At 35.9% G+C, this 27914-nt stretch overlaps 1 protein-coding gene across 9 annotated transcripts in view; it reads left to right on the forward strand.

Annotated features, from left to right (window-relative positions):
- The window catches only part of mrvi1 (murine retrovirus integration site 1 homolog), a 128500-nt gene that overhangs the window by 73567 nt on the left and 27019 nt on the right, over positions 1-27914 (forward strand). For all 9 annotated transcript variants that reach the window (XM_002662998.8, XM_073907506.1, XM_073907507.1 and 6 more), the window contains 13 exons: positions 3287-3505; positions 6556-6662; positions 6836-6900; positions 8265-8438; positions 10380-10457; positions 10542-10588; positions 10679-10735; positions 13678-14166; positions 16849-16927; positions 17651-17774; positions 17879-17909; positions 23765-23905; positions 24001-24132. In XM_002662998.8, the coding sequence (XP_002663044.4) occupies positions 3287-3505; positions 6556-6662; positions 6836-6900; positions 8265-8438; positions 10380-10457; positions 10542-10588; positions 10679-10735; positions 13678-14166; positions 16849-16927; positions 17651-17774; positions 17879-17909; positions 23765-23905; positions 24001-24132 (1743 nt within the window). The remainder of the gene's footprint in view (positions 1-3286; positions 3506-6555; positions 6663-6835; positions 6901-8264; positions 8439-10379; positions 10458-10541; positions 10589-10678; positions 10736-13677; positions 14167-16848; positions 16928-17650; positions 17775-17878; positions 17910-23764; positions 23906-24000; positions 24133-27914) is intronic.

The following is a 27914-nucleotide window of genomic DNA, read 5'->3' on the forward strand; positions in this document are numbered from 1 at the left end:
ACATTACCAGGAAGGCTATTCCAGAGTGTAGGAGCCATGAAAGAGAAGGCTCGACCTCCTTTACTTGATTTTGCTATTCTAGGTACTACCAGAAGCCCTGAATTTTGAGATCTTAAGGAGCGAGTTGGTTCGTAGCGAGACAGAAGGTTGGTTAGATAAACAGGAGCTAGATTATTTAGAGCTTTATAGGTGAGAAGTAATATTTTAAATTCAATACGAAATTTAACAGGCAGCCAGTGTAAGGAGGATAAAATTGGGGTTATATGATCATATTTTCTGGACCTGGTCAGAACTCTGGCTGCTGCATTTTGTACTAATTGAAGTTTGTTAATAGAGGATGCTGGGCAGCCAGCAAATAGAGCATTACAGTAATCCAGTCTCGAAGTCATAAAAGCATGGACTAGCTTTTCTGCATCTGAGATGGATAGCATATTTCGTAATTTAGCGATATTTCTCAGATGAAAGAAGGCAGTTTTTTCAAGGTTATATTTGCAGGTTTTTTAGAACACAAACATTTCTTGGAACTTTATATGATTACAGTTGAATCAGTATACCATAGACTGTTTTTACAATGTCATTGAACATCCCGCGACTCTTGCTGTCTATGGAAGATGAGGGAGGTCTTGGATTCAATCAAAAATATCTTTAATTGTGTTCTGAAGATGAACGAAGGTCTCGGTGCACTGGAATGACATGATGATGAGAAACTAATAATATAATTTTGAATCAATGTCTGGCTATCTGAGATTATGCATGGAGATAACCATTACAATCGTGATTTGTGTATTTTTGAGTCATTTGTTGTTTACTTTTTTCATCTGAAAGATCGCCTGAACCCCATAACTTTCACATCAAACATAACAAACAGATGTCGTTGTATTCATTCAAATGTCTCAAAACTCAGTGGTAGCAAATGGTAGCATGTAAGGCTGCATGATATTGGAAAAATCTGACGTTGCGATATTTTGTTTTGCTTGTGATATATATTGCGAATATAATTTCACCAGGTGATTTGAATAGCTCTATTTGGAAAAAAAAATATTTATTTAAATCAATCAGGATGATCAAGTCTTTTTCTATGCAGTGCATCTGCATAAAATACAATGAATTACAAGCATATATAAATACGACAATGATCAAACATTTTAAGTAAAATGTAAATAAACAGGAGAGTCCAGCAGTATTCAGTTGCTGAAAATCAACAATCAAACATAAAATACAACCCAGGTTTATTCTGATTATATACTCCTATATACATTTCTGAACAGAACAAAGACTTTTAGCAGTTTTTGTTTTCACGAATCTACCAGAGGCACTGTGTAAACTTTTTAAGATCTCAAACTTCTCTTGCGAATGCCATTCGCACCTGGTGTTCTCATGTAAACCCACCAGAGGTTGCTGTCGACTGACTGATTTGCTGACTGACCAACCGACCGACCCCTACACCCTCCCCCTTCCCTAAACCCAATCAATAGTGTTTTTAAGAGCACCGATTGGCCTGCCTACCCCCTTCCCTAAACCTAACCGCAGTGTTTTAAACAGCAATCTAGAAAAAAGCCCCCTTATTCTTACCACATTTTCAGATTCGAATCCCATTGTCGCGGTCAACTCCGCTCTGCGTCTTAATTCCACCGACGTACTTGTTGAGCTACCTGACAAAATGATAACAACAGAAAAGCCGTCCATACGGAGGCGGCCAGCTGGTAAGCAAGAAAAGGAATGGTGTCATACTGCCCTGTAGCGTTCGTTTTAAAAATGGAATGCAGCCATACATAGCTCTGGCTACATAATTCGCAAACTCCAGATATGTATATAAAGCTACGTTTTCAGAATGAGCCTATGTCCTCCCAGCAGACATAAAATGTCAAATAACATTATTATTAGGTTAGATTTAGGTTGCCAGTGTCTAAGAACAATGTTAATTCGACGTCCAATAACGATGTGAAATGACGTTGATGTTTGGTTGATTTTAGATTGTGTTGGAAAGTGTCCTAAATCCAACGTCCTAATCCAACATCATAATGACGTCAAATATTGACATTTATTCATCAGGTATGGCAATCAAAATTCAGCTTCTGATAGACGCTGTATTGGTAATGTCCACACAATGTCATGCTGTAACATCATTAGACGTTGGTGTTTTGTTGTTTTTAGATTGCATTGGAAAGTGACATCGGCCTGACGTTGGGTTCTGACGTCAACCTGATTTTCATTTCCAAACAAAATCCAACGTCCCACGACTTTGGGATTCAACGTCAATCTGATGTCATGTTGACGTCCTGTATCTGCTGGGCTGCTATGTGACTGTTGTAGATACGCACACTGCGATATTGATGCTCAAACGATATATTATTCAGCCCTACTACCATGATATGACTATTATTCAGCCCTACTACCATGATATGACTATTAAAGATATGACTATTAAAGCTGATTTATTTAATAGTCTACCATGATATGACTATTAAAGCTGATTTATACTTCCGCGACAAGCATACGCGTAGGTCGCACTGCCCTCTCTGTGGCTGATGTTTTTTCCCCAGAGTCTCTCGTATTTTAGACTCATCTCCCGCCCATCTACTGTCTTGTTCTATCTCCCGGAAAACTCCCGGAATTCCACCCCCCTACCCCCGCTCCACAGCTTTTTGTTACAGTCCCCATGAGCACCGAACCCAATATGCAACCATCTTCATATCCGCTCCCCGCTTTTCAGTTTGCTTGCATCTTCCCCCCGCTCTTCACTTTGCTCGCACACCCCCCTACCCCCCACCCACTCTCAAAAATTGTAACTATAAGTTGCAACGACATGTCGCACAAGCTCTGTGATTGGTCAGCTTGGTATTGGTGACGAGCATGGGCAGTGCTGAGAGCCACAAGCTTAATGGAGCGATTGTTTACAGCTGTTGAGACCTCCAAATGGAATCTTTTGCTTTGTGTTTACCTGATGATTAAAGTTGTTGCATGTCTGCCTCTGAATGAGTGAGTTTTAGCTACTTGTAGCGTTCAGAAAAACAAACCACCCGCGAAGAAACTCAACACAGAGAAACATAATAACCTACTGCTAGCTAGCGTTTCAGAAGTGTTATTGCAGAGCAACACAAACAGCATGCAGAACTATAAATGCACCTCTACGCGCAAACAGGCGCCAAGGGTCACGCCGATCACTCAACATAATAATAAATCAGCTTTTAGTCTACCAATGTACTGCCACAGATGTTACTGTTTTGTAAGAAACTGCAAATATGATTGTATCCTCATACTACATACATGCTTTGTGTCTATACAGGGCCAACAGGACCCACCTCCTGTATGTCAGTTCACACACTCAAGAGGTGAGCAAACTTCATTGAAGAGTGCTCCAAGTTTTGTCACAGAGTCTGTTGCCTCTTTCGTCTTCCCACACACACGCTCTCGGCCCCCTCTCACCCCGGCAATGCCCACCCTGCCCGAGGAAGAGGAAGACTCTCCGGAGGAGCTCGACAGCACATCCAGCTCACCCTCCACAGTGAGTCCAACTGTATCTTTTACATTACAGATGATGCCATTAATCTTTAATCTAGAAACGTTTTTGGAGTATTGAGTAGAATGAGTATAGAATATTACGTTAAAGTTGACATGAAGTGGAAGCTGAGACCTTTTTTTTTTCGTATTGTGATGCAGTTCCTAAAGAAATGGAATATTAAATGAGAAAACAGTGGGCGTGGCTTGTTTTTTCTACTGCAAGCGGATTGGATGTAGTAAAGTAGGCATTTCATTCGGTTAGATTGGGGAAAGCTATTGCAACCAAACAGACACCTCCTCCTTACCATGTCTGTTTGTTGTCAAAACTGACAGCGGGAGGGGTGTGGTTAGTTATGATAGCCACACCCACTACCTCAGACAGACGGAATCTGAGAATTGAACAGAAAACAAACAGGAAGTGTATTTTCACATTTGAATTAAAGATTACAAGGGCAAACATGTTTCATGCACAGATACATTTTTCACCACAAAACCAGCAATGTGAGCTAACCAAATCATTATGGTTAGTTTTGATTTCATTTGTACTTTAAACTTGGTCAGAGATGAACTTGGTGTTCTGAAATTAATTGAAATGGTAAAACCAATGACCCTAATCAATAGTAAAGACGTCGCCATCGTTACTGTTAGTATCAATTTTTAAAATTCTTGAGGAACCAGCTCATGTAGTAAATCTGATCTGGTTATGGTTGTTTGATTACTGATGTGTGCTGTTAGCTGTAGGCCAATCACAACAGACTGGATCATCTGACCAATCAGAGAAGAGCAGGCTCTCAGAAACGAGAGGTTTAGAGAGACCAACTTCAGATACTTCAAATTGAATTGTTTATTGCCCTTGGATGGATAAAAACTTTTTTTTGTTTTGTTTTGCGATATATATTGCGATATGAATACAAGTTTACCAGATGACTTGAATAGCTGTTTTTGGAAAGAAATTAGTTTTGATTGAAATGATTTTGAGGGGGATAGCATAAAATAATATATGAAAATACACATGCATATATACCGTGTATATATATATATATATATATATATATATATATATATATATATATATATATATATATATATATATATATATATATATATATATATATACTGTATATATATATATATCAAAATTGTAATAAAATATATATATGTATAATTTTTTATTACAATTTTGTTTAACAGTACATAGAGAATTACAAAATAATGTCAAACAAAGCACTGAAGAGTGTAATTGGACTTTTGCAAAGGCTAATATTTAGCTTCCTCTCCTTAAAGTGGATGTTATCAGAGCATGTTACTTTTCCCATGGGATAAAGATAAGTGTTTTGAGTTGGTATGTGTGAGATTTTCTTTCCAAAGGCTATAAAAAAGGAGCTACAGTACTTGTGCAGTTGGAAAATTTCTCATACTGCCTCAGGACTGAATGATGTATTTGAAAAATCAGATCAGTTCACACTCACTTTCGCTACACTTTACTTTCTATCTGCAAAATAAACAACAGCAAAATACATTTAAAACAGGATATTTGCAAGTAGGGTATAAGACTAGTAATATACTGTATGATCTCTAAATGTTAGGATGTGTCAAGATTAATATTCATAGTAATTAAATCTAGAAATTTTCTTGAAAAAAATATAAATAGTTAATAACTCATTTCTAATCACTGATTTATTTTATCTTTGCCATGATGACAGTAAATAATATTTGACTAGATATTTTTCAAGACACTTCTATACAGCTTAAAGTGACATTTATAGGCTTAACTAGGTTAATTAGGTGAACCAGGCAGGTTAGGGCAATTAGGTGAGTTATTGTATAACATTGGTTTGTTCTGTAAACTATCAAAAAAAATATATATATAGCTTAAAAGGGCTAAAAATTTTGTCCCTAAAAAAATGTTAAACTGATTTTATTCTTGCCAAAATAAAACAAATAAGACTTTCTCCGGAAGAAAAAATATTATCAGACATACTGTGAAAATTTCCTTGCTCTGCTAAACATAATTTGGGAAATATTTAAATCAAAAGGGGGGCTAATAATTCTGACTTCAACTATATATATGGATAAGAAGAGTTCAGATACAAAAACCTCTAAATGCCGTCTGAAATTTTCTTCTAAAATGAGCATTTTTATCAGGCTCTAGTGAATAGGTTCAGTAATTTCACTTTCATGGCAAATAATAAGTTATTTTCATAGTCTTTAAAGTGAAATAACTCATCATAAACAAAGGAGGCTGAAAATAATGCTCATTTTCTATGGAAATTTCAGACGGCATGTAGATGTTTTTGCATCTAAACTCTTCATATGTATGGGAAAAGATGAATTGCGATTAATCACATCCAAAATAATGGGTGTTATAATGTAAATGTGTGTGTATTATATATTTTGTTACATAAATATTTACATTTTATTTACAATTTGTATAATAGACACAAATATAATAAATACAAATGTAATTTATATCTACATATAAATAGCCATTTTCTCAAATAAATGCATAAATATGTGTACATATTATATATAACCTTATATATACATAAATATACACAGTTTACACTTATTTTTTGCTGTAAATAAGCTCTAAATAATATACATGTTTTTTTTCACACATTATTTTACTTTGTTTTTTGTAATATTGAAGGCCATTTACATTTTTTTGGATCAAATAACTGGTTTTCGCTTGAAAACACAGCAAAAAATGTAGATGTGTTTGTTTTTATATGTTCAAGTTCAAACTTTTGTGTCACTTTCAATGTAATGCCTTAATTTTACAGAGATATTTCTGTTATCACAACAGTGAGCAAAGACTGGAACAAGCTGGGCCACATTTAGTTTAATAAGAACATTTCCCAACTCTTCTTGAATTAACATTATATTGCCAGATGAGAACATTTAACAAAATATTTTGTACTCAGCAAAGCAAAAGTGTCCGATTTAATAAAAGAAAAGTAAACCCCTCTGTGTCACTGCTCTCCAAGAATGTGCCCAACAACATTACAGCCAGTTAGTGAAGCTATAATTATTGTTATTGTATTTTTCCCCCAGTATGCTCCAGTGGAAAGCAAGATGGTGAGTGTTAACGTGAGTCCACCAGCCATTGTGCTTCAAAGACAAGTCATCAAGCAGGAATCCTGTCCTCTCGAGAAAGCAAGGTATTGATATCGGAGACCCATTATATTGTCTTTTAAAACTACCTAGTGTATTTATCTGTTTTGAAGCTACAGTTTTATTCATATAAGCAGTGTTAAGGCTGTTAAAAGAAGAAGTTACAGTTTGTTCGTGCTCAGTTATGTTGAGAATGTGTTGGTGTAATGTTTGTTTTTAGACCACACAGTCCTCGGCCTCGTCTCTCCCGAAACTCTCCATCATCCTGTCCTATCACCACAGTGGGTAAGTTCAACTACACAGTCATTTTCACACACACACGTTTCATTTTTCTCTTGTTTAGACATTTATTTCAAAATGTAGATGTTTTCAAGTGGTGTCATTTAATTTAATTCAATTTTTAGATGTTTTTTCATACATATTATGACATATATCTGATATAAATAGCTGGTTGAGCAAGGTTGTTGTTTTCTTTTGGAGGATTTTATGAGATTTATGGGTTATGTAAGCACATGCTAGTGAACACATCATCAGAGAAGATGAAAATTCATCCATCCATCCATTTTTTTTTTGGGCTTAGTCCCTTAGTTATTTATAAGGGGTCACCACCAGTGCTTAATTTGCAAATTGTGAGGTCCTGGAACAGACCGGGGTAACAACAGATCTGGCATGTTACCAGAGGAGGGCGAGGTGAAGAGCGGGGGTGAGGTAGGAGGGAAGATGTGTGTCGCTGACAAAAGTGAAGTGAAAAGCAGGGCTGGGGGGTTGCGGATGAAAGTAAAGTCTTCTTGTTTCAGCTGAAATTACGTCCCACATTGGACAAAACTGAACATTTTAAATCACTTCACAGGACTTTTTAACAAAACAACTCATTTATAACAAATTTATACATTCATTCATTCATTCATTTTCTTTTCAGCTTAATCCCTTTAATAATTTGGGGTCACCACAGCAAAATGAACAGCAATCTTATCCAGCATATGTTTTGGGAAACACCCATACACACACAGACACTACGGACAATTTATCCAACCCAATTCCCCTTTAGCACATGTGATTGGACTGTGGGAGAAACCATAGGACCCAGAGGAAACCCACACCAACACGGGGAGAACATGCAAACTCCACATGGAAACACCAACTGACCCAGCCGAGGTTCAAGCTACAACCTTCTTGCTCTGAGGCGACAGCGCTACCCACTGCGCCACCATGCTGCCCCCTTTCTAGAATATTTCAGTTAATTTGGCACCGTCTGATTTTAGAGCCTTTTTTTTTTTTGGCTTAGTCCCTTAGTTATTTATAAGGGGTCGCCACCAGTGCTTAATTTGCAAATTGTGAGGTCCTGGAACAGACCGGGGTAACAACAGATCTGGCATGTTACCAGAGGAGGGCGAGGTGAAGAGCGGGGGTCAGGTGGGAGGGAAGATGTGTGTCGCTGACAAAAGTGAAAAGCAGGGCTGGGGGGTTGCGGATGAAAGTAAAGTCTTCTTATTTCAGCTGAAATTACGTCCCACATTGGACAAAACTGAACATTTCAAAGCACTTCACAGGACTTTTAAATAACATTAATGGAGTTTATTCTTTGAGGTCTGTTTACTTTGTTTGAGACTTTGTGTAAATGACCGCTGGGTTTATGTTGTGTGTTTGAGATGGTGATGGACACGTGATCGACCTGGTGAAGGATCAGCTCCCGGATCTGAAGTTGTCTGAAGAGGACCGGCAGAAGAACCTAGAGCTGTTGGAGGAGGCCAAGAAAGTGAGCGATCGATTCCTGCAGCGCAGAGGCCGGCGGTCCACCTGCAGCCTCACTGAATCCCCCACAGGTACAGCTGCTTATTGCACACATCATTACACACACAGACACACACAGAGGACACTGAATCTCATCTGGCGGGCTGCAAAACATTGAATTATCAACACTGATTTGATATTAATTCTATTTAAATATTTCCAATATTGGGAAATTGATAAATTGGACATTGATTTAACGGGAGTATTTTCCTTCATTGGTTTTCCTTTCGGCTTATAATAATAATAATAATATTTCTTTACATTTATATAGAGCTTTTCTGGGCACTCAAAGTGCTTTACACATAGGGGGGGGGATCTCCTCATCCACCACCAGTGTGCAGCATCCACCTGGATGATGAGACGACAGCCATTTTGCGCCAGACCGCTCACCACACACCAGCTGATTGGTGGAAAGGAGACAAATGAAGCCAATTAAGATATGGGGATGGTTAGGAGGGCCACAATAGACGGAGTCCAGTGGCCAAATTTGGCCAGGATGCCGGGGTTAAACCCCTACTATTTTTTGAAGAACATCCTGGGATTTTAAACGACCACAAAGAGTCAGGACCTCGTCTTAATGTCTCATTTAATACGGAAATACGGCACCAGGGGCGGAAAAAATCAGCCCTGGCATTGTAGCCACAACAGCCCACATTACCACACCGACAGAGCCCCACCCACGAAAAAGCACATTCACTACTTCTATTGGTGTACAGATGGTAAAATAATATAAGCAGCACCGTATGTAATAGACATTTAAACATTTAATGTATGTGACTGGAACAAAACAACTCATTTATAACAAATCTGTAAATTTTTTCATTCATTCATTTTCTTTTCAGCTTAATCCCTTTAATAATTTGGGGTCACCACAGCGAAATGAACCGCAAACTTATCTAGCATACGTTATGGGAAACACACACATGCATACACACACATACACTACGGAAAATTCATCCTACCCAATTCCCCTTTAACACATGTGATTGGACTGTGGGAGAAACCAGAGCACCCAGAGGAAACCCACACCAACACGGGGAGAACATGCAAACTCCACATGGAAACACCAGCTGACCCAGCCGAGGTTCAAGCTAGCAACCTTCTTGCTCTGAGGCGACAGCGCTACCCACTGCGCCACAATGCTGCCCCCTTTCTAGAATATTTCAGTTAGTTTGGCACCGTCTGATGTTAGAGCCATTTTTTTTTTTGCTTTCTCTGAGCTTTTCGGCATCGCCTTTCCTTTTTTTATGGTCCATCTCAATTACCTTGTGTTGCACTTACTGTTCGTTTGACATTCTTGCCAGATTTTGATTACGTCCGTGTTATTTCTGATTAGGTTGGATTGGGTCAGCCCATCTCGAAACCAGCCAGCCATTGCCGATTGGGCCAAATGCTTAACATTTATTATTCTTACTATTATCATCATCATCATCATCATTATAATATTCACATCTTGCAAGAGATAAAAACTGCCTGCATGTAAAAACAATACATGTAAAATAAACAACAACAAAAAAACTCACCAGCCCACATTTGAAAAATGATCCGTCCCTTCTGGCATTTGCCAGAATTGCCAGATGGCCAGTCCGCCCCTGGACGGCACTCACTGAAAAGTATAGAGTCCTCATCACTATACTGGGGCATTAGGACCCAAGTGGACCTCAGGTTGAGTGCTGCCTGTTGGCCTCACTAACACTACTCACAAGGCTTAGTCCCTTTATTAATATGGGGTTGCTAAAACTGAATTAATTAATAGGTCCTTTTTGTAAAGTGTTACCAAATTATTATTTCAGAAGTAGATTGTCTATTTTTTGATTTTTGCAAATTCCTTTCTTATCAGACTGTAACTTCATGTACATGTCCTAAATATCTGGAATGCCTCCTTTATCTTGCTTTTCAATTCAACCCTATTCACAGGTTGAACATAAAGCATAATGACATCCACAATTTATTAATGTCATGTTTGGTTTCAGCTCTCTCCCCGAACCCGACGCCCTCCTCCTCCCCAAGACCGTCCAGAAGCAGTTCGCTCTCCTCTCCCTCTGCATTAGGTAGCGTCCTGTGCTTTCTGTCACATTTTATCTTATTAATTTGCTTTGGTTGATCAAATTGAGCAGTTTTGTTTGCTCCATTAGGTCCTGAAGTCAGTCAAACTCCTCCAGCGAGTCCCTCCTTAACTCAGGTGAAACTTGCTTGTCATTCTTTTAGTATAACATTGATATTGTGTCCCATTAGTGATGATAATTGCTGTATTGTTTCTGTTTGTGTCCAGCATTTAGAGGTGCCGTCTAACCATGACCAAGGGGATACAAGCAAGCCTGAGCAAGAGGTTTGTGTTATTCCTCAATTTAATCTACAGTACTTCGCAATCATTTTAGGCCAGGGGTGGCCAACCCTGTTCCTGGAGAGCCACCTTCCTGCAGATTTCAGTTGCTACCCATATCAAACACACCTGAACCAATTAATTAGGACCTGAACACCACGTGATAATTACAGGCAGGTGTGTTTGGTATAGGTTGCAACTGAAATCTGCAGGATGGTGGCTCTCCAGGAACAGGGTTGGCCACCTCTGTTTTAGGCCAACACTATTTTTGTTGTTTTGTTGATGGTTTAATGGATATATTTGACCCTTTACCACAAAACCAGTCATAAGTGTTTTTCTTTCTTTTATTTTAATTGAGATTAAATCAAAATCAGCCTCCGGTGCATGGCCCACTTGGTTTGGGATTTGTGGAGCTGTGCATCGATGGATTTGCTCTTCAGTGTTTGGACTTTCAGCAGTAAAAAATAAACCAGACTGAACTAAACTAACTGAACTTCAACTCTGAAAACTGGACGGACACTGTTTCAATTTACTATAATGTCTTTGTTAAGCTGCTTTGACACAATCTACATTGTAAAAGTGCTATAGAAATAAAGAGGAATTGAATTGAGATTTATACAGGGTGAATAACTGATCTTTTAGTTGATGTATAGTTTTTTAGGACAGTAGGTAGGTTAGGTTAGTTGTTTTGGTTTAATTGTGTACGGCATGTGAAAGACAATGTTGGAGAGAGGCTGTTTGTCTTGGTTTGACCTGCATTTCTAGTATTGATATTGATGGAATTGTGAATGTTGAAAAATGCAGATAGGTTTTAATCCATTATGCCATTCCTTCTGGAAAGGATTATAGTGGTAATAGTTTTTATTTTCAGCATGATAATAATCAGCTAATTGCAAACTAATCCTCTTTAGAGAAAGAAAACAACTGATAAAACACAGACAGTCATGAAATGGCCTCCACAGGGTCCAGACCTAAATATTACAGATGCTGTATGAGATCACCTGGACAGAAACAGAAAAAAAAATGACACTCTAAACCCGAAGAAGAACTCTGAAAGTGTTAAAAGAAGGCTGATATTACACAGCACATTATTTCAGAAAATGTCAGGACTATTTGAACAAAACAGTTTAAGCTGTGCTTGGTGCCAAAATAAGCCACATTAAACATAGAATGTTGCTTGAAGAGGAATTGTTTTGCAGTTGTTGTTGTTTTTTGTACATACTTCCTACATTTTCAGACTGATTGATTGGTCAATTATAAGCCAGGGGTTCTCAACCTTTTTCATTTATGGGCCCACCAAATAAATTTGGAGGCCCACATCTGACATTTTTTCTTAAAATGATTGACTAGAGAAAATGCTTATTTTAAACCTTTATTTATTAGTAAAACGTTTATTTTGCTCATACTATAATCATCTTTTTTTCTACAGCATTTTATAAAAAACAAAAAAAATGTTTATTTAGTTTATATATAATATAATAATGGCGATGCGGTGGAGCAGTGGGTAGCACGTTCGCCTCACAGCAAGAAGGTCGCTGGTTCGAGCCTCGGCTTGGTCACTTAGCATTTCTGTGTGGAGTTTGCATGTTCTCCCCATGTTTGCGTGGGTTTCCTCCTGGTGCTCCGATTTCCCCCACAAGTCCAAAGACATGTTATACATAAGTTGGCAGTTTTTTCCACCGTGACGACCCCAAATTAATAAAGGGACTAAGCTGAAAAAAAATGAATGAATGAATAATATAATAATATATAATAGTACATATATATTTTATTTGTTTTTTTAAACACACACAGATTTAAAGCTCCTGAATTGTTCAGGTCTTTTTTACAACTGCAGAGTAGGCTATTTGGGCCTATTCTTTAATAAATGAACCTGTACAGGACAACAGATGACAAAAAAAAAGTTGCTGCTTTGAATTGCCCTGACTACTATTTATCTATTGATCATGTCCATTAAAAAAAATAATAATAATAATAATTAAAATACAGTAAAACCCCTATAAGTCGGTTAATATTTGGGATATTATTGGAGTTTGCTGGCAGTAGTGATTAGCTGTTCACTAAAACCAAGTCTCACTAGATCCTCCTGTATGGGCGCCCGTCTGTTATAAAACCCTCGCATTCGCGTTATAAAACACTAATTTGGACAACTATGATGATATTTTAAAGAGTTCACAGAAAAAGAGCACGCATAGTTTGTGAAACAGCAGGCACAGCGAACTGATTATAACTCTAATCATCGTTACCTGTACACTTGTGTGACGGTTTGCTTTATACAGCCGAGCATGTAGTCCTAGTTGACGTGCAGCAGTTGGAAGTGCAGCCACGGTTAAGTCTGTATTTTACAGTGAGGCTCTATTTGCATCGAGTCTGAAGTAATCAATAACAGAAAACGGGAAATGCCATTACACCAATCATTTTTATAGAAAATTTATTTAATAATGAAATCAAATAATTATAGTATGATAATTAAGTTAATCTCTCAGCCCACCTCCAGTATCGCTGAGGCCCATCTGTTTTAGGCCAACAAAGCTGTTATAGTGCTTGGGACTTTTCCACAGTACTGTATTTTCTTCAGTGTTTCAAATATTGCAACTTGTAAATGTGCAGATGAGGGCAAATTAATAGCCCTACTATGGAATTTGTATTCTTTCTTATCAAATGTTTACCAGAGCAAGGACATGTTCACAGTATTTCCTATAATATTTTGTTTTTCCATCTGGATAAAGCCTTATTTTTTTGTTTTTTTTTTGGTAATAAAAGCAGTATTGTTTTCCTTTAAAAGCTCCCTTATGAAATATATTTGTTTTTTTTTTTTCTCGATTGTCTTCCATAGACAAGAACAGAAAAAAAATACTTGTGTTTCTGCATTCTGTGTACACACGCTCTGATTCTCTTGTTCATTCTCTTAATAATTTAATTCACTTTTTTGCTCTTGTCCTCCTCAGACGTTCTCAAGGCTAGTTGAGTGGATGCCCAGTGACAAGCGAAAAGTGTCCTCTGGTACATTAACCCCCCGCTACACCACTGCTATCCCAGCCAGAGAGCCCTCTGCGCTTCAGAAGGACAGACCGGAGCATCACGGACCCGCAGAAAAGGGCAAGAACTCTGAACATGCGGGCCAGAAAAAAGAGGAGAGTCCAAGCCGTGGCATCACTCAGCCTCTAGCTACAGGAGTGGCCAAACCCGTACCTCGACCTCCCACACAACAGGCCCCCTGTACAGCTGAAATCAAAACTATCGGGGCCTTCCCTCCACTGATGAGAGCCGTGTCCTGGGACATAGTGGGCTCCATGAACATGAGGAACGCTGCTCCCAAAGGAGAGGACGGTCCCTCGTTCCCTGACAAGCAAAGAGAGTCTCTGTTCATGTCCTCCGGGTACAAGGATTTCCCTGTGCCGCCTGGGGGCGTCCAGAAACTCTCCAAATTACGCGAGGTAATTCTTTATTGTGTTTTTTTAGTCAACAGGAGTCTTCGTACATGGATTAATCAATTAGCTGGATTTCGTTATTGATAATTGGACACAATCCAGCATAGTTTTGTTATTCAAAGCTCTTCCAAGAGTTGTTGACATACCAACAGGTCTGACAGCTCAAACCTGCTCAAGAGCTGTAGCTGATTTCATATAAACAGTATTAGATTGGGTCATTTTAAGCAAAGGTGATGCTAAAAGTATGTACTGAATGCTGATATTTTCTTACAGAAGTAACCTATAGGCTATATACAGTGCATCCGGAAAGTATTCAAAGCGCTTCACTTTTTCCACACATGTTTATGTTACAGCCTTATTCCAAAATGGATTAAATGAATTTATTTCCACAAAATTCTACAAACAAAACCCCATAATGACAATGTGAAAAAAGATTTTTTTGAAATGGTTGCAAATTAATAAAAATTAAAAAAAACCTGAAAAATCACAAGTACAGAAGTATTTACAGCCTTTGCCTTGAAGCTCTAAATTGAGCTCAGGTACATTTTGTTTCCACTAATCATTCTTGAGATGTTTCAGCAGCTTAATTGGAGTTCATCTTTGGTAAATTCAGTTGATTGGACATGATTTGAAAAGGCGTACACCTGTCTATTAGGTCACAGGGTTGACAGTGCATGTCAAAGCACAAACCAAGCATGAAGACAAAGGAATTGTCTGTAGATCTCCGAGACAGGGTTGTCTCGAGGCACAAGGCTGGGGAAGGTTATACCGAAAATTTTCTGCTGCTCTGAAAGTTCAAATGAGCACAGCGGCCTCCATCATCCGTAAGTGGAAGATGTTTGGAACCACCAGGACTCTTCCTAGAGCTGGCCGGCCATCTAAGCTGAGTGATCAGGGAGGAGAAGGGGTTTAGTCAGGGAGGTAATCAACAACCAAATGATCACTCTGCCTGAGCTCCAGCGTTCTTCTGTGGAGAGAGGAGAACCAAAATTCTCTGGTCTGATGAAATTAAAATTTAACTCTTTGGCACCGCTCATCACCAGGCTAATACCATTCTTATAGTGAAGCATAGTGGTGGCAGCATCATGCTGTGGGGATGTTTTTCAGCAGCAGGGACTGGAAGATAGTCAGGATAGAGGGAAAGATGAATGCAGCAATGTACAGAGACATCCTGAATGAAAACCTGCTTCAGACTGCACTTGACCTCAGACCGGGTGACAGTTCATCTTTCAGCAGGACAATGACCCAAAGCACACTGCCAAAATATCAATGGAGTGGCTTTACAACAACTTGGTGAATGTCCTTGAGTGGCCCAGCTAGAGCCCAGACTTAAGTCATGTTAAACATCTCTGGAGAGATCTGAAAATGGCTATACGCCCTTGCTTCCCATCCAACCTGATAGAGCTTGAGAGGTACTGCAAAGAGGAACGGGCAAAAATTCCCAAAGAAAAGTGTGCCAAGCTTGTGGTTTCATGTTCAAAAAGACTTGAGGCTGTAATTGCTGCCAAAGGTGCCTCAACAAAGTATTGAGCAAAGGCTGTCAATATTTTTTAAAAATTTGCAACGATTTCAAAAAATCGTTTTTCACATTGTCATTATGGGGTATTGTGTGTAGAATTTTGAGGAAATAAATAAATGAATTTAATCCATTTTGGAATAAGGCTGTAACAAAAAAAAAATGTGGTTAAAAGTGAAGCAATATGAATACTTTCCGGATGCACTGTATTCTTGGAACAATTGTAAAATCGTTTAAATAATAAATATATTCTTTTTTTATAAATATATTTTACATTATAAGTTTAAAACTGTAATGTAATCTACACTCCAAAATAAAATACAAAAACTGTCATGGGGGTGGTCTTCCCCAAGGGATTCAAAGAGATGATATGACATTTCTTGATCCAAACGCATACTATTTTAAGGTACCAACCCAGCTTTATTACAATTTGTGTATGATAATAGACATGGCCAAAATTCCTGTTTTGTTTTATAGTTTTTTTTTTAAGGAATAATATTTTATGGGAGTCATGCACACGTTTTGATATCTAATATACTGGGGATTTTATGCTTCACAAAAGTTGCATACTCCTATCAATATCAACAAGCTTTTTTGATGCAAAATTAATTTAAATAGCCCTTTTTTGCCTTATGCCACATAATTAAGCCTAGGTTACTATAATAAAGAAAGCCAAATGAAATCAATTACTAAATACTCTTGACACATAAACGTGTAAAACCAGCTGCAGCCCACAAGAAATGTGAAAAGTTATTGCGTTTCATATTCAACAAACAGTTTACTACGATTTTTGTCAATTTGCTCACATGGATAATTGAGTATTAAACTGGGTTACTGCTGTGACAACAAAATGAACATCTACTTTGTCGTTACAAATGAAAGTATTTATTTATTCAGATGATTCCTACACCCACTTTTTTATTCAGTTTTCAAAGACGCAGGTTTTAAGCTGATTATCAGTGAGGTCATTTGTGAGGTAATTCTTTGATATCTTTGGCGTAGCCAGTTTTGTTTAAGTAGTTTAATGTGCCTTTTATAGCTTTGATGATTTTTTTTATTTTATTTTTTATTTTTTTGGGTCCACTTGGCAGAGGAAAGGGAATATAATGTCCTAAGTTTACACAAATCACTATTTTTAAAGCTGGTTCATCTTTTTTCCCCCTCTCCTGTAGGAACACAAACTTGTTCGTAACCAGAGCATCTCCAGCTCGAAGCTTCCTGATCTGAATGAAATTGCTGAGCAGGAACGAGGTGAGATAATATTGCATTAATATATATATTTGGTTTGTGGATATGCTTATTGCAGATTGTCTTAAACAATTCTGGCTTAGGTGACATGCATCTCACTCAAATGTGAACATTCTCTCATTAACTCAACCTTGTGTATGTTCTAGATCCTCCTCATTCATTCATTCATTTTCTTTTCGGCTTAGTCCCTTAATCAATACGGGGTCACCACAGCGGAATGAACTGCCAACTTATCCAGCACATGTTATATAACTTAGTCTTAAATGGACTTATTAAATTTAGCTTCATGATTCCTTTATATATACCATTTTTAATCTCCATGTATTTGTTTTCATACTGATTTTATGTTACTACAAGGAGTAGATTTTTGACTGTAACTATAATCCTTCACCACTAGATGGCAGCCCGTGTATCACAGTTAAAGGGATAGTTCAACCAAAAATTGAAAAACAATATTCACTATATACTAATAAGGTTTGTTATAAACCCGTATGAGTTTCTTTTCTTTATGTAGAACACAAAAGGAGACGTTTGAAAAAGAAATAAAAAGCTGAAAACTGGTAACTATTGACATCCATAGTAAAGGAAATACTATGGAATTAAATTCTTGCAGGTTTTCAGCATTATTCAAAATATTTTGTTTTGTATTCAAAATATTTCTTATACCACAAAACTCTTTCATTTTTCTAGTTCTCCTAAATATGCCCTTTTAAATGTATCTTTCAGGTCCACCTTCTCCACTCATAAGCTCTCCAAGTGAAGAGGAGACCAAAGAGAAGCCTGATGCCATGCCTAACATTTCAGACGTGATGCTCCGCAAACTCAAACTGCACAGAGGTTCAACTGGCTGGTGCGCTGCTCACTAAACCATCATTCACACATTAAGAAAAAAAAGTCTTAGAATTGTGACGTTTAATCTCTTTTCTTCTATCCCTTTTTTGATTGTTGTTGCAGCGCACCACCGCTCTCAGAGAAGGAAGTTGAGGTGTGTATATTCTTATTTCAAAACATAAAGATACTATTTAAAATAACACTGTTGTACTAAGTCATGTTCAAAGTCACAAAATGTCTGGCTGCATAAATTCATAACCACACTTTAAATATGATCTGCACATGACCAAAAAAGCTAAAGCTCTGCAAAATTCAGTTTATTCCATCTTTCTAGAGCAGGGGTGGCCAAACTCATTTCTGGAGGGCTGGTGTCCTGCAGAGTTTAGTTGCAACCCCAATTAGATACACCTAAAACAGCTAATCTAGCTTTTTCTGGGCATACTAGAAACTTCCAAACAGGTGTGTTGAAGCTAAACTATGCAGGACACCCGCCCTCCAGGACCGTGTTTTGACACCCCTGTTCTAGAGGCTAGAAGATGGTTTAAATAAGTGCTAAAATAAATGTTTTTGAGCTTGAATCTGTGCACACACTGGCATTTATTTAAAGACTACACATTACCGTGGACTTCCTAATAGGTATACCCCAATATGAACAATACCAAAATTGCTTATATTTTTTAGTATCCAGCATGTGTTTTACGCAGCGGATGCCCTTCCAGCTGCAACCCATCACTGGGAAACATCCATACACTCTAATTCACACACATACACTACGGACAATATAGCCTACCTAATAATAATAATAATAATAATAATAATAATTTATTAAACAATAAAATGTTTATATAATAACAACAATAATAAGAATATTATTTAATAATAATAATAATAATAATAATATAATAATAATAATAAAAATAAAATTTTATTAAACAATAAAATATTTATAATAATAAGAACAATAATAATAAATATTATTTATAAATAATAATAATAATAATACAAATAATATAACAATGATAATAATAATAATATTTTACTAAAAAAATAAAATGTTCATAATAATAACAACAATAATAAATATTATTTAATAATAATAATAATAATAATAATAATACAAATAATATAAATAATATAATAATAATAATAATAATAATTTATTAAACAATAAAATGTTTACAATAATAACAACAATAATAATACATATTATTTAATAATAAAATAATAATAATACAAATAATATATTAATAATAATAATAATAATAATAATAATTTTTAAATAATGAAATGTTTATAATAATAACACCAACAATGATAATATTATTTTAATAATAAAAAATAATTGTATTAAACAATACATTTAATAATATAATTATAATAAAAATAATAATACAAATGTATTATTATTATTATTAGATGCAGTAGTAGTAGTAGTAGTATCATTTATATAATAATAAGGATAATAACATTTTTTTAAAATAATAAAATTTATATAATTATAACAACAATAGTCATAATAAATATTTTCATATTTTATTAAACTAATGGATGGTGCGGTGACACAGTGGGAATCACTGTCGCCTCTCAGGCAGGAAGGTTGCTAGTTTGAGCCTTGGCTTGATCAGTCGACATTTCAGTGTGAAGTTTGCATGTTCTCCCCGTGTTGTCGTGGGTTTCCTCGGGTGCTCCGGTCCAAAGACATGCGCTATAGGTGAATTGGGTTAGCTAAATTATCTGTATATATGTGTGAATGAGGGTGTATGGGTGTCTCACAGAAGGGCATCTGCTGCGTAAAACATATGTTGGAAAAGTTGGTGGTTCATTACTCTGTGGCAACCCCTGATTAATAAAGGGACTGAGCCAAAAAGAAAATAAGCACCCAAAGGAAACCCACACGAACATTGGCAGAACATGCAAACTCCTCACAGAAATGCCAACTGGCCCAGCCGAGGCTCGAACCAGCGAGCTTTTTGCTGTGAGGCGACAGCACTACCTACTGCGCCACCACACTGCCTCAACAACAATAATAATCATTATAATAATAATAGTATATTAAAATTATTATTTGATTATTATTTTTGCTGTGTTTTCTCGGCCCATTATGAATCCTGTTTATAATATAGGAATTTACAGTTTTTAGTCCTGTATATCATCTAAGAACTTACAGTCAGGATGACAGCACCACTGGTTCAGCATAGTGTGTTCCAGAATCAGGCTGTTTTGTTATGTACACGAAGGCTGTTTGTGCTCCTGATCCAGGCTTAGGGCATAGCAATTTGATGGGTTTTACTGTAGTGAGTTCCTGTCCCTGTGAGGAAACAAACATGCCTTTTGTGAACACAATCTGCTCCCAGGATGACGCTTGCGAGGGTCAAGGGCTGGAGGTATTTTTCCTCTCGATTATTAGGACAATACTGGTCTCACCGCCGCTGAACTCTTTGATCCTGACAGTAAAAATCCCATCAATATTGCTGCTTTCCTCCGTCCTGCTCTGGTTTGATCTGGAATGTCCTCAAAAGCACCTCATGTTGAGTTGTTTGCCTGCTATGTATATGATAGGATAAATTAATCATACAAGATCAACAAATCGCATATACAATATTGTTAAAAAGTTTGGATTTGATATGTAAAATATATATTTCTTAAGAAGAAAATCTGCATATTAAAATGTATATTTTACATGAGAGTAAGGATGAAAATTCAGCTGTGTTGTCACAGGAATAAATGGCATTTTAAAATATATTAAGATAAAAAGCACTTATATTGGCAAAAATATTACAGTTACAATAAGTAAATTGCTTGTTAGTAACACAACATCAATAAAATAAATCAATTAATTAATTATGGCATTTTAATCAATTAATTAAAATGCCATTTATTTGACATTAAATCACGAGTCTATGGAGATTCGGCATGTTATATTATTACATATATTGGCATGATAACTGTTTATAATAGTAAAAGTTTCAGACAGTGGAAGCTTGGTGTTTTAGCATCCTATTTTAAATATACATTTCATTTTTTAATTTTTAATTTTGCAGTATTTGTAATCTTTTCTTGACATATAATTCAGTGGTTGTTAATCAGGGCATGCAAATTAGCCTTTTTATACAGTTGAAGTCAAAATTATTAGCCCCATCTTTATTTTTCCAGACAAATTACTGTTTAACGGAGAGAAGATTTTTTCAGCACATTTCTAAACATAATAGTTTTAATAACTCATCTCTAATCACTGATTTATTTTATCTTTGCCATGATGACAGTAAATAATATTTGATTAGATATTTTTCAAGACACTTCTATACAGCTTAAAGTGACATTTAAAGGCTTAACTGGGTTAATTAGGTTAACTAGTCAGGTTAGGCTAATTAGGCAAGTTATTGTATAACGATGGTTTGTTCTGTAGACTATCAAAAAAATGAGCTTAAAGGGGCTAATAATATTGACCTTTAAATGGGTTTTAAAAAATTATAAACTGCTTTTATTCTTGCTGAAATAAAACAAATAAGACTTTCTTCAGAAGAACAAACATTTTCAGACACACTGTAAAAATTTCTTTGCTCTGTTCAACATCATTTGTGAAATATTTATAAAAGACAAAAAAAATCTAAGGCGGGCTAATAATTCCGACTTACACTGGATATTTTAAAGATGTAGAAACAGTGTGCTTAAATATTTTTGTTTATAAACTTAAGCCATCAAATGAATCATTTAATACTATTTAATGTTATAATAATGTGATCATGTCAATTTGCAATTGTTTTACTTTTTGGTAAAAAAACATTTATGAATAGAGAAACTGGCTTACTTTTACTCCACGCTCTTTTTTTTTTTTTTCTAAAAATACTTTTTTGTTTATATGATTCATCTGATATGAATTAAAGAGAAATTACCACCTCATAAAATAGTTACTACCTTTCCTGTAAGATATGGTACCATTATATCACAGTTTTTATAGCAGCATTTTTTATGACTTCTGCATTTATCCTTTCCACTGCGCATGAGATGTATTGACTCTAAATTGTTAAACTGGAGGGCCAGCTGAGAACAACTGTTTTGTAATATTTAATATATTAATATTGTAATATTTTGTAATTTAGTAAATACTACAGTATATATATATATATATATATATATATATATATATATATATATATATATATACTGTATATATACTGTGTGTGTGTGTGTGTGTGTGTGTGTGTGTGTGTGTGTGTGTGTGTGTGTGTGTGTGTGTGTGTGTGTGTGTGTATTATTATTATTAATAATAATAATAATAACCCCCCCCACCCCGTTTATTTTTGTCCCCAATTTCTGTTTGACGGAGAGAGAAAAATGTTAGCACATTTCTAAACATAATAGTTTTAATAACTCATCTCTAATGACTGATTTATTTTGTCTTTGCCATGATGACAGTAAATAATCAAGACTCTTCTATACTGCTTAAAGTGACATTTAAGGCCTAACTAGGTTAATTAGGTTAGTTAGGCAGGTTAGGGTAATTAGGCAAGTTATTGTATAATGATGGTTTGTTCTGTAGACTATCGAAATAATATAGCTTAAAGGGGCTAATAATTTTGTCCTTAAAATTGTGTTTAAAAAATTAAAAACTGCTTTTATTCTAGCCAAAATAAAACAATTAACACTTTCTCCAGAAGAAAAAATATTATCAGACCCACTGTCAAAATTTCCTTGCTTTGTTAAACATCATTTGGGAAATGTTTAAAAAAGAATCAAAGGGAGGCCAATAATTCTGACTTCAACTGTATATATATTATAGGTGAGACCCTACACTGGTCTTACGGTTTGGTTTCGGTTATGATTATTATACCCTCAATTTGGTTAAATTCGATATCTCGGTGCATTGATGATGCTTTTCATGCACAATTTTATATTTTACTTCACAGCACAAGAAAAAAGTAAAAACATATTTATGTTTATATATTATTTGTAATACAATGTTGTCCTTTAATACAAACAGTCAGAACTGTAGCTTTAAATACTCAAGTACATGCACAGAACAACATGAGCATTTATAGCAAATAAACAAATGTAAATATCTGTAAATATATATATATATATATATATATATATATATGTATGTATATATATATATATATATATATATATATATATATATATATGTATATATATATATATATATATATATATATATATATATATATATATATATATATATATATAAATAAATATATATATATATATATATATATATATATATATATATATATATATATATATATATATATATATATATATATATATATGATGTTTAACAGAGGAAGGAAACTTTCACAGTATGTCTGATATTTTTTCTTCTAGAGAAAGTCTTATTTGTTTTATTCAGGCTAGAATAAAAGCAGTTTTAATTTTTAAAAAAACATTTTAAGGGTAAAATTATTAGCCCCATTAAGCTATATATTTTCCGATAGTCTACAGAACAAACCATCATTATACTATAACTTGCCTAATTACCCTAAACTGCCTAGTTAACCTAATTAACCTAGTTAAGCCCTTAAATGTTACTGTAAGCTGTATAGAAGTGTCTTAAAAATATCTAGTAAAATATTATGTACTTTCATCATAGCAAAGATAAAATAAATCAGTGATTAGAAATAATTTATTTAAATTATTATGTTTAGAAATGTGTTGAACAAAATCTTCTCTCCGTTAAACAGAAATTATGGAAAAAAAATAAACAAGGGGCTAATAATTCAAGGAGGCTAAAAATCTGACTTCACATGTATATATATATATATATATATATATATATATATATATATATATATATATATATATATATATATATATATATATATATATATACATACATACATATATATATACATACATATATATATATATATATATATATATATATATATATATATATATATATATATATATATATATATATATATACATATATATATATATATATATACATACATATATATATATAATCTAATGGCCTTCTTTTTCCTGCAGAATGCTTTTGTTCAGCTGTCTCTGGCCTTCCGCAACGACAATTACACGTTGGAGTCACGGCAGAAACAGGCGGAAAGAGAGCGCAACCTGACTGAGGAAAACCTGGAGAAGGAACTGGAAGAGTTTAAAGTCACCCTCAAGGTTAGATCTGAATCCATTGCAAAGAGTTGCACACTTTTGCACACTTTTGAAGTAAACTGCAGTATAACAGATGTCTGTTGACGTCTCATTTCCAGAGCACTGTGTCATTGTGGCAGAATGTCGAGCAGCGGGAGTTTTATCAAAACCTTTTAGAAACAATCGCTGTTTTGCACCGTCTAACCATCCGACTCTCCAGCAGGGCAGAAATGGTGGGAGCCGTGAGGCAGGTGAGATGATCATCGAAAACTCATAACCTCCTGTCAGCTACTAAAAGTGCGGTTACATTTTGCATTTATTTAAAGTACAAATGAAATCAAAACTAACCATACTGTTTTTGGTAGCTCACATTGCTAGTTTTGTGGTAAACAATTCATCTGTGCATGTCATTAAGGCAAATACATGTTTACCCTTGTAATCTAAAATTGTAATCTGAAAATGCACTTCCTGTTTGTTTTCAGATTAAGGGCCCTATCATACACCCGGTGCAATGTGGCGCAAGGCGCGAGGCAATTGTTGTTTGCTAGTTTCAGCTTGGCGCAAGAGTCATTTTGAAGTTTTGTGCCACGCTGTTTAAATAGCAAATGCATTTGTGCTCATATGTGCGCCCATAGGCGTTCTAAAAGGGGAGGCATGTTGAGGTGTATTGCTGGCGCGTTGCTATTTTGAGAAACTATAATAGATTTGTCAATAGACCAGAACAAAGCCGGTCTAAAGTCCAGCGCAGAGCGCGTTAGTTGTGCGCCTGGCTTACACGGCACCACTTCAGAGGCGTTGCTCACTGCAGAAATTGGGACTAGCTCAACTTTTTAAGCGCCGACAGAAGCGTCAGCCAATCAGATCGCTGTATGCAAATACATCAGCTAGACAGTGGCCTATTGCTGACTGAATTTCATTGGCTGACGCTGCTATGACGGTCGCGATAGCCCCAACTTCAGACACGCCTTCAGTCAAGCGTTGATGCTGAAGCCACGAGTTAATGGGGCGTAACAGATCACCCAGATCTTTGGGATCATATAAACTAGAAATTCCAAGAGTTCAGTCAAAGCATCAGTTTTCAGCTACTACGCCCCCTACTGCTGGAATCAGCTTCCAGAAATGATCAGATGTGCTCCAACAGTAGGCACATTCAAGTCAAGACTGAAAGCACATCTGTTTAGCTTTGCCTTTACTGAATGAGCACTGTGCTACGTCCGGCAGATCGCACTATTATGACTTTCTCTTCATTTTCATTCTTTTAAAACCTGTTTTAACACATTTTTATTTGTATTTAACTGTTTTTTTAATTATTTATTTTTTATTTATTTTCTTATTCTTGCCTCTTTCATTCTTGTTTATGTAAAGCACTTTAAATTGCCACTATGTATGAAAAGTGCTATATAAATAAACTTGCCTTGCCTAAAATTAAACAATTTCTCTTATCAGAAAACAATAAACACAATTATCCCAGGCGCAGCATTGTATTCGATTTTAGCAGATCGTACAAAACATGGAGAAAACACCTCTCCACCTTCCTCGGAGAAACAGCCACCTGCAGTAATATTACCCGGACAATATTAAAACAATATTAAAAATAATTGAAACTCTGGAATACAGACTGATTAAAAAAGATGATTTCTTATAAATGATTTTCTTATCACTATAAAACCATAATCTACGCAAAAAAATAAAGCCTTTGGTGGAGTTTTTCACTGAACCAATTTCACTCATAATGCATATTCGTCATGTTGGACAACAGAACTTGCTTTGAAAGTGACTACTACAATATGTGTTCTGGGCTTTATACACTTCTTCACTGTTGACAATGAACAGACATTTTGACATGCAATATTTGGCTCAAGTGACCGCACCTAATGCCCCTCATTTCTGTTCTTGGAGTAGAGAATGCATTAGATGGGAATGTTGGTTTTTCAGAAGATAAGATATGTTTGTAATAGATTTAGATAAGTGTCATGCTTGCCCTTGGGTTAATGCACAAGCCAAAATAAACCACAGAAACGCTCAGCGGTACGTCTGTTGCGAGTGGCGACACTGTTAATATTAAACCCTGCATGGGTTCCCTGCAAGTACTGTATTATCACCTTGCTCTTTCATCCCCATTAATAATGACTGATGATACAAATAATATTGAGGCCATCGATGCTGCTTTAAAATCATTGTAGTAACATCCTAAATCTACTATTTATTTGGACAAACTAGTCAAGTAACCTGACAGTCCTGTTGCCCTTAAAGTCTCTCATTGATTGCATTATTGTAAGCTGACACACTACCTGACAAAAGTCTTGTCGCCTATCCAGGTTTAAGGAAAAACAAATAATAACTTGACTTCTAGTTGATCATTTGGTATCAGAAGTGTCTATATGAAAGGCAAAGGCCTCTAGATTACGTTTATTTTACCAAAATAAAATATGATCATGCCTTGATTTTTAATTATTTAATTAGGACAGTAAGATCTGACTTTTCTCAGACAAAAGTCTTGTCACTTAACAGAAATAATGTCCAGCATTGAATATAAAGTCATGGTGCAGTGGAAAAATAATCAATATTGTGCATGACTCCCATGAGCTTGGAGGACTGCATCCATACATCTCTGCAATGACTCAAATCACTTATTAGTGAAGTGATCTGGAATGGCAAAGAAAGTGCAGGACTTCTAGAGTTCATCAAGATTCTTTGGATTCACCTTCAATGCCTTCATTTTACCCCAGACATGCTCAATAATGTTCATATCTTGTGACTAGGCTGGCCAACCCAGGAGCACCTTGACCTTCTTTGCTTTCAGGAGCTTTGATGTGGAGGCTGAAGTATGAGAAGGAGCGCTATGCTGCTGAAGAATCTGCCCTCTCCTGTGGTTTCTAATGTAACGGGCATCTCAAATGTCTTGATACCTCAGGCTGTCGATGTTGCCACCCACTGAACAGATCTCTCGCACGCCCCCATACTGAATGTAACCCCAAACCATTTTTCCTTCACCAAACTTGACTGATTTCTATGACGATCTTGGGTCTATGCAGGTTCCAGTAGGTCTTCTGCAGTTTTTGTGATGATTGAGAGGCAGTTCAACAAATGATTTATCTAAAAAATCTACTTTCTGCCACTTTTCCAAATGATCAACTACAAGTCAAGTTATTATTTAACTGGGATCGACAACTTGACTTTTGTCAGGTAGTGTAGTAACAGTTATTTATTTAACTACTCAGTAATATAAATTAATTACATGTACTTACTACATGGTTGTGTTAGAATGTGGGTTAGGTTTGGGATTAGTTACATATAATTGTGCATAATTCATTGTAATTACTATAGTAAGAGCATGGAACATGACTAACTATGCCACCTTAAATTAAAGAGTTACGATTAACTACCTACCATTGACTGATAATTTTTGTTCATTCATTTTTTTTTCGGCTTAGTCCCTTTATTAATCTGGGGTCACTACAGCGGAATGAACCACCAATTTATCCAGCATATGTTTTACACAACGGATGCCCTTAACTCGCAGCCCATAACTAGGAAACATCCATACACACTCATTCACACACACAGTCATACACTATGGTTAATTTTAACAAACCCAATTCACCTGTACCATGTCTATGGAAAACCCACGCGAACACAGGGAAAACATGCAAACTCCACACAGAAATGCGACCTTCTTGCTGTGAGGTGAACATGCTACCCACTGCGCCACCCTGTCGACTGACTGATAATTTGCTTTATATTATTTAAGACAAGGCCTGGACTCAACATAATTTCTAGTCTAGCAATGATATAAAAAAACACACAGATTGATGTATTATATCCAAGTTGGGTAGATTATTATTTTATTTAAAGAATGTTGTGCGATTAGTGTGTGAATAGTGTTATCTGCCAAATGCATTGGTTACCTCAAATCACATAATTAATAGTCATGAGCAGGGCTTTACATTAACACCCGCCAAATGCGCGTAGATTTCAGCTGTGGTGGGTTAGACCAGCCTGATCACACGAGAAAACGTAAGTATTTTACGTT

Source organism: Danio rerio, chromosome 7 (assembly GCF_049306965.1).
Source record: "Danio rerio strain Tuebingen ecotype United States chromosome 7, GRCz12tu, whole genome shotgun sequence".
In the NCBI taxonomy this organism is placed as follows: Eukaryota; Metazoa; Chordata; class Actinopteri; order Cypriniformes; family Danionidae; genus Danio; species Danio rerio.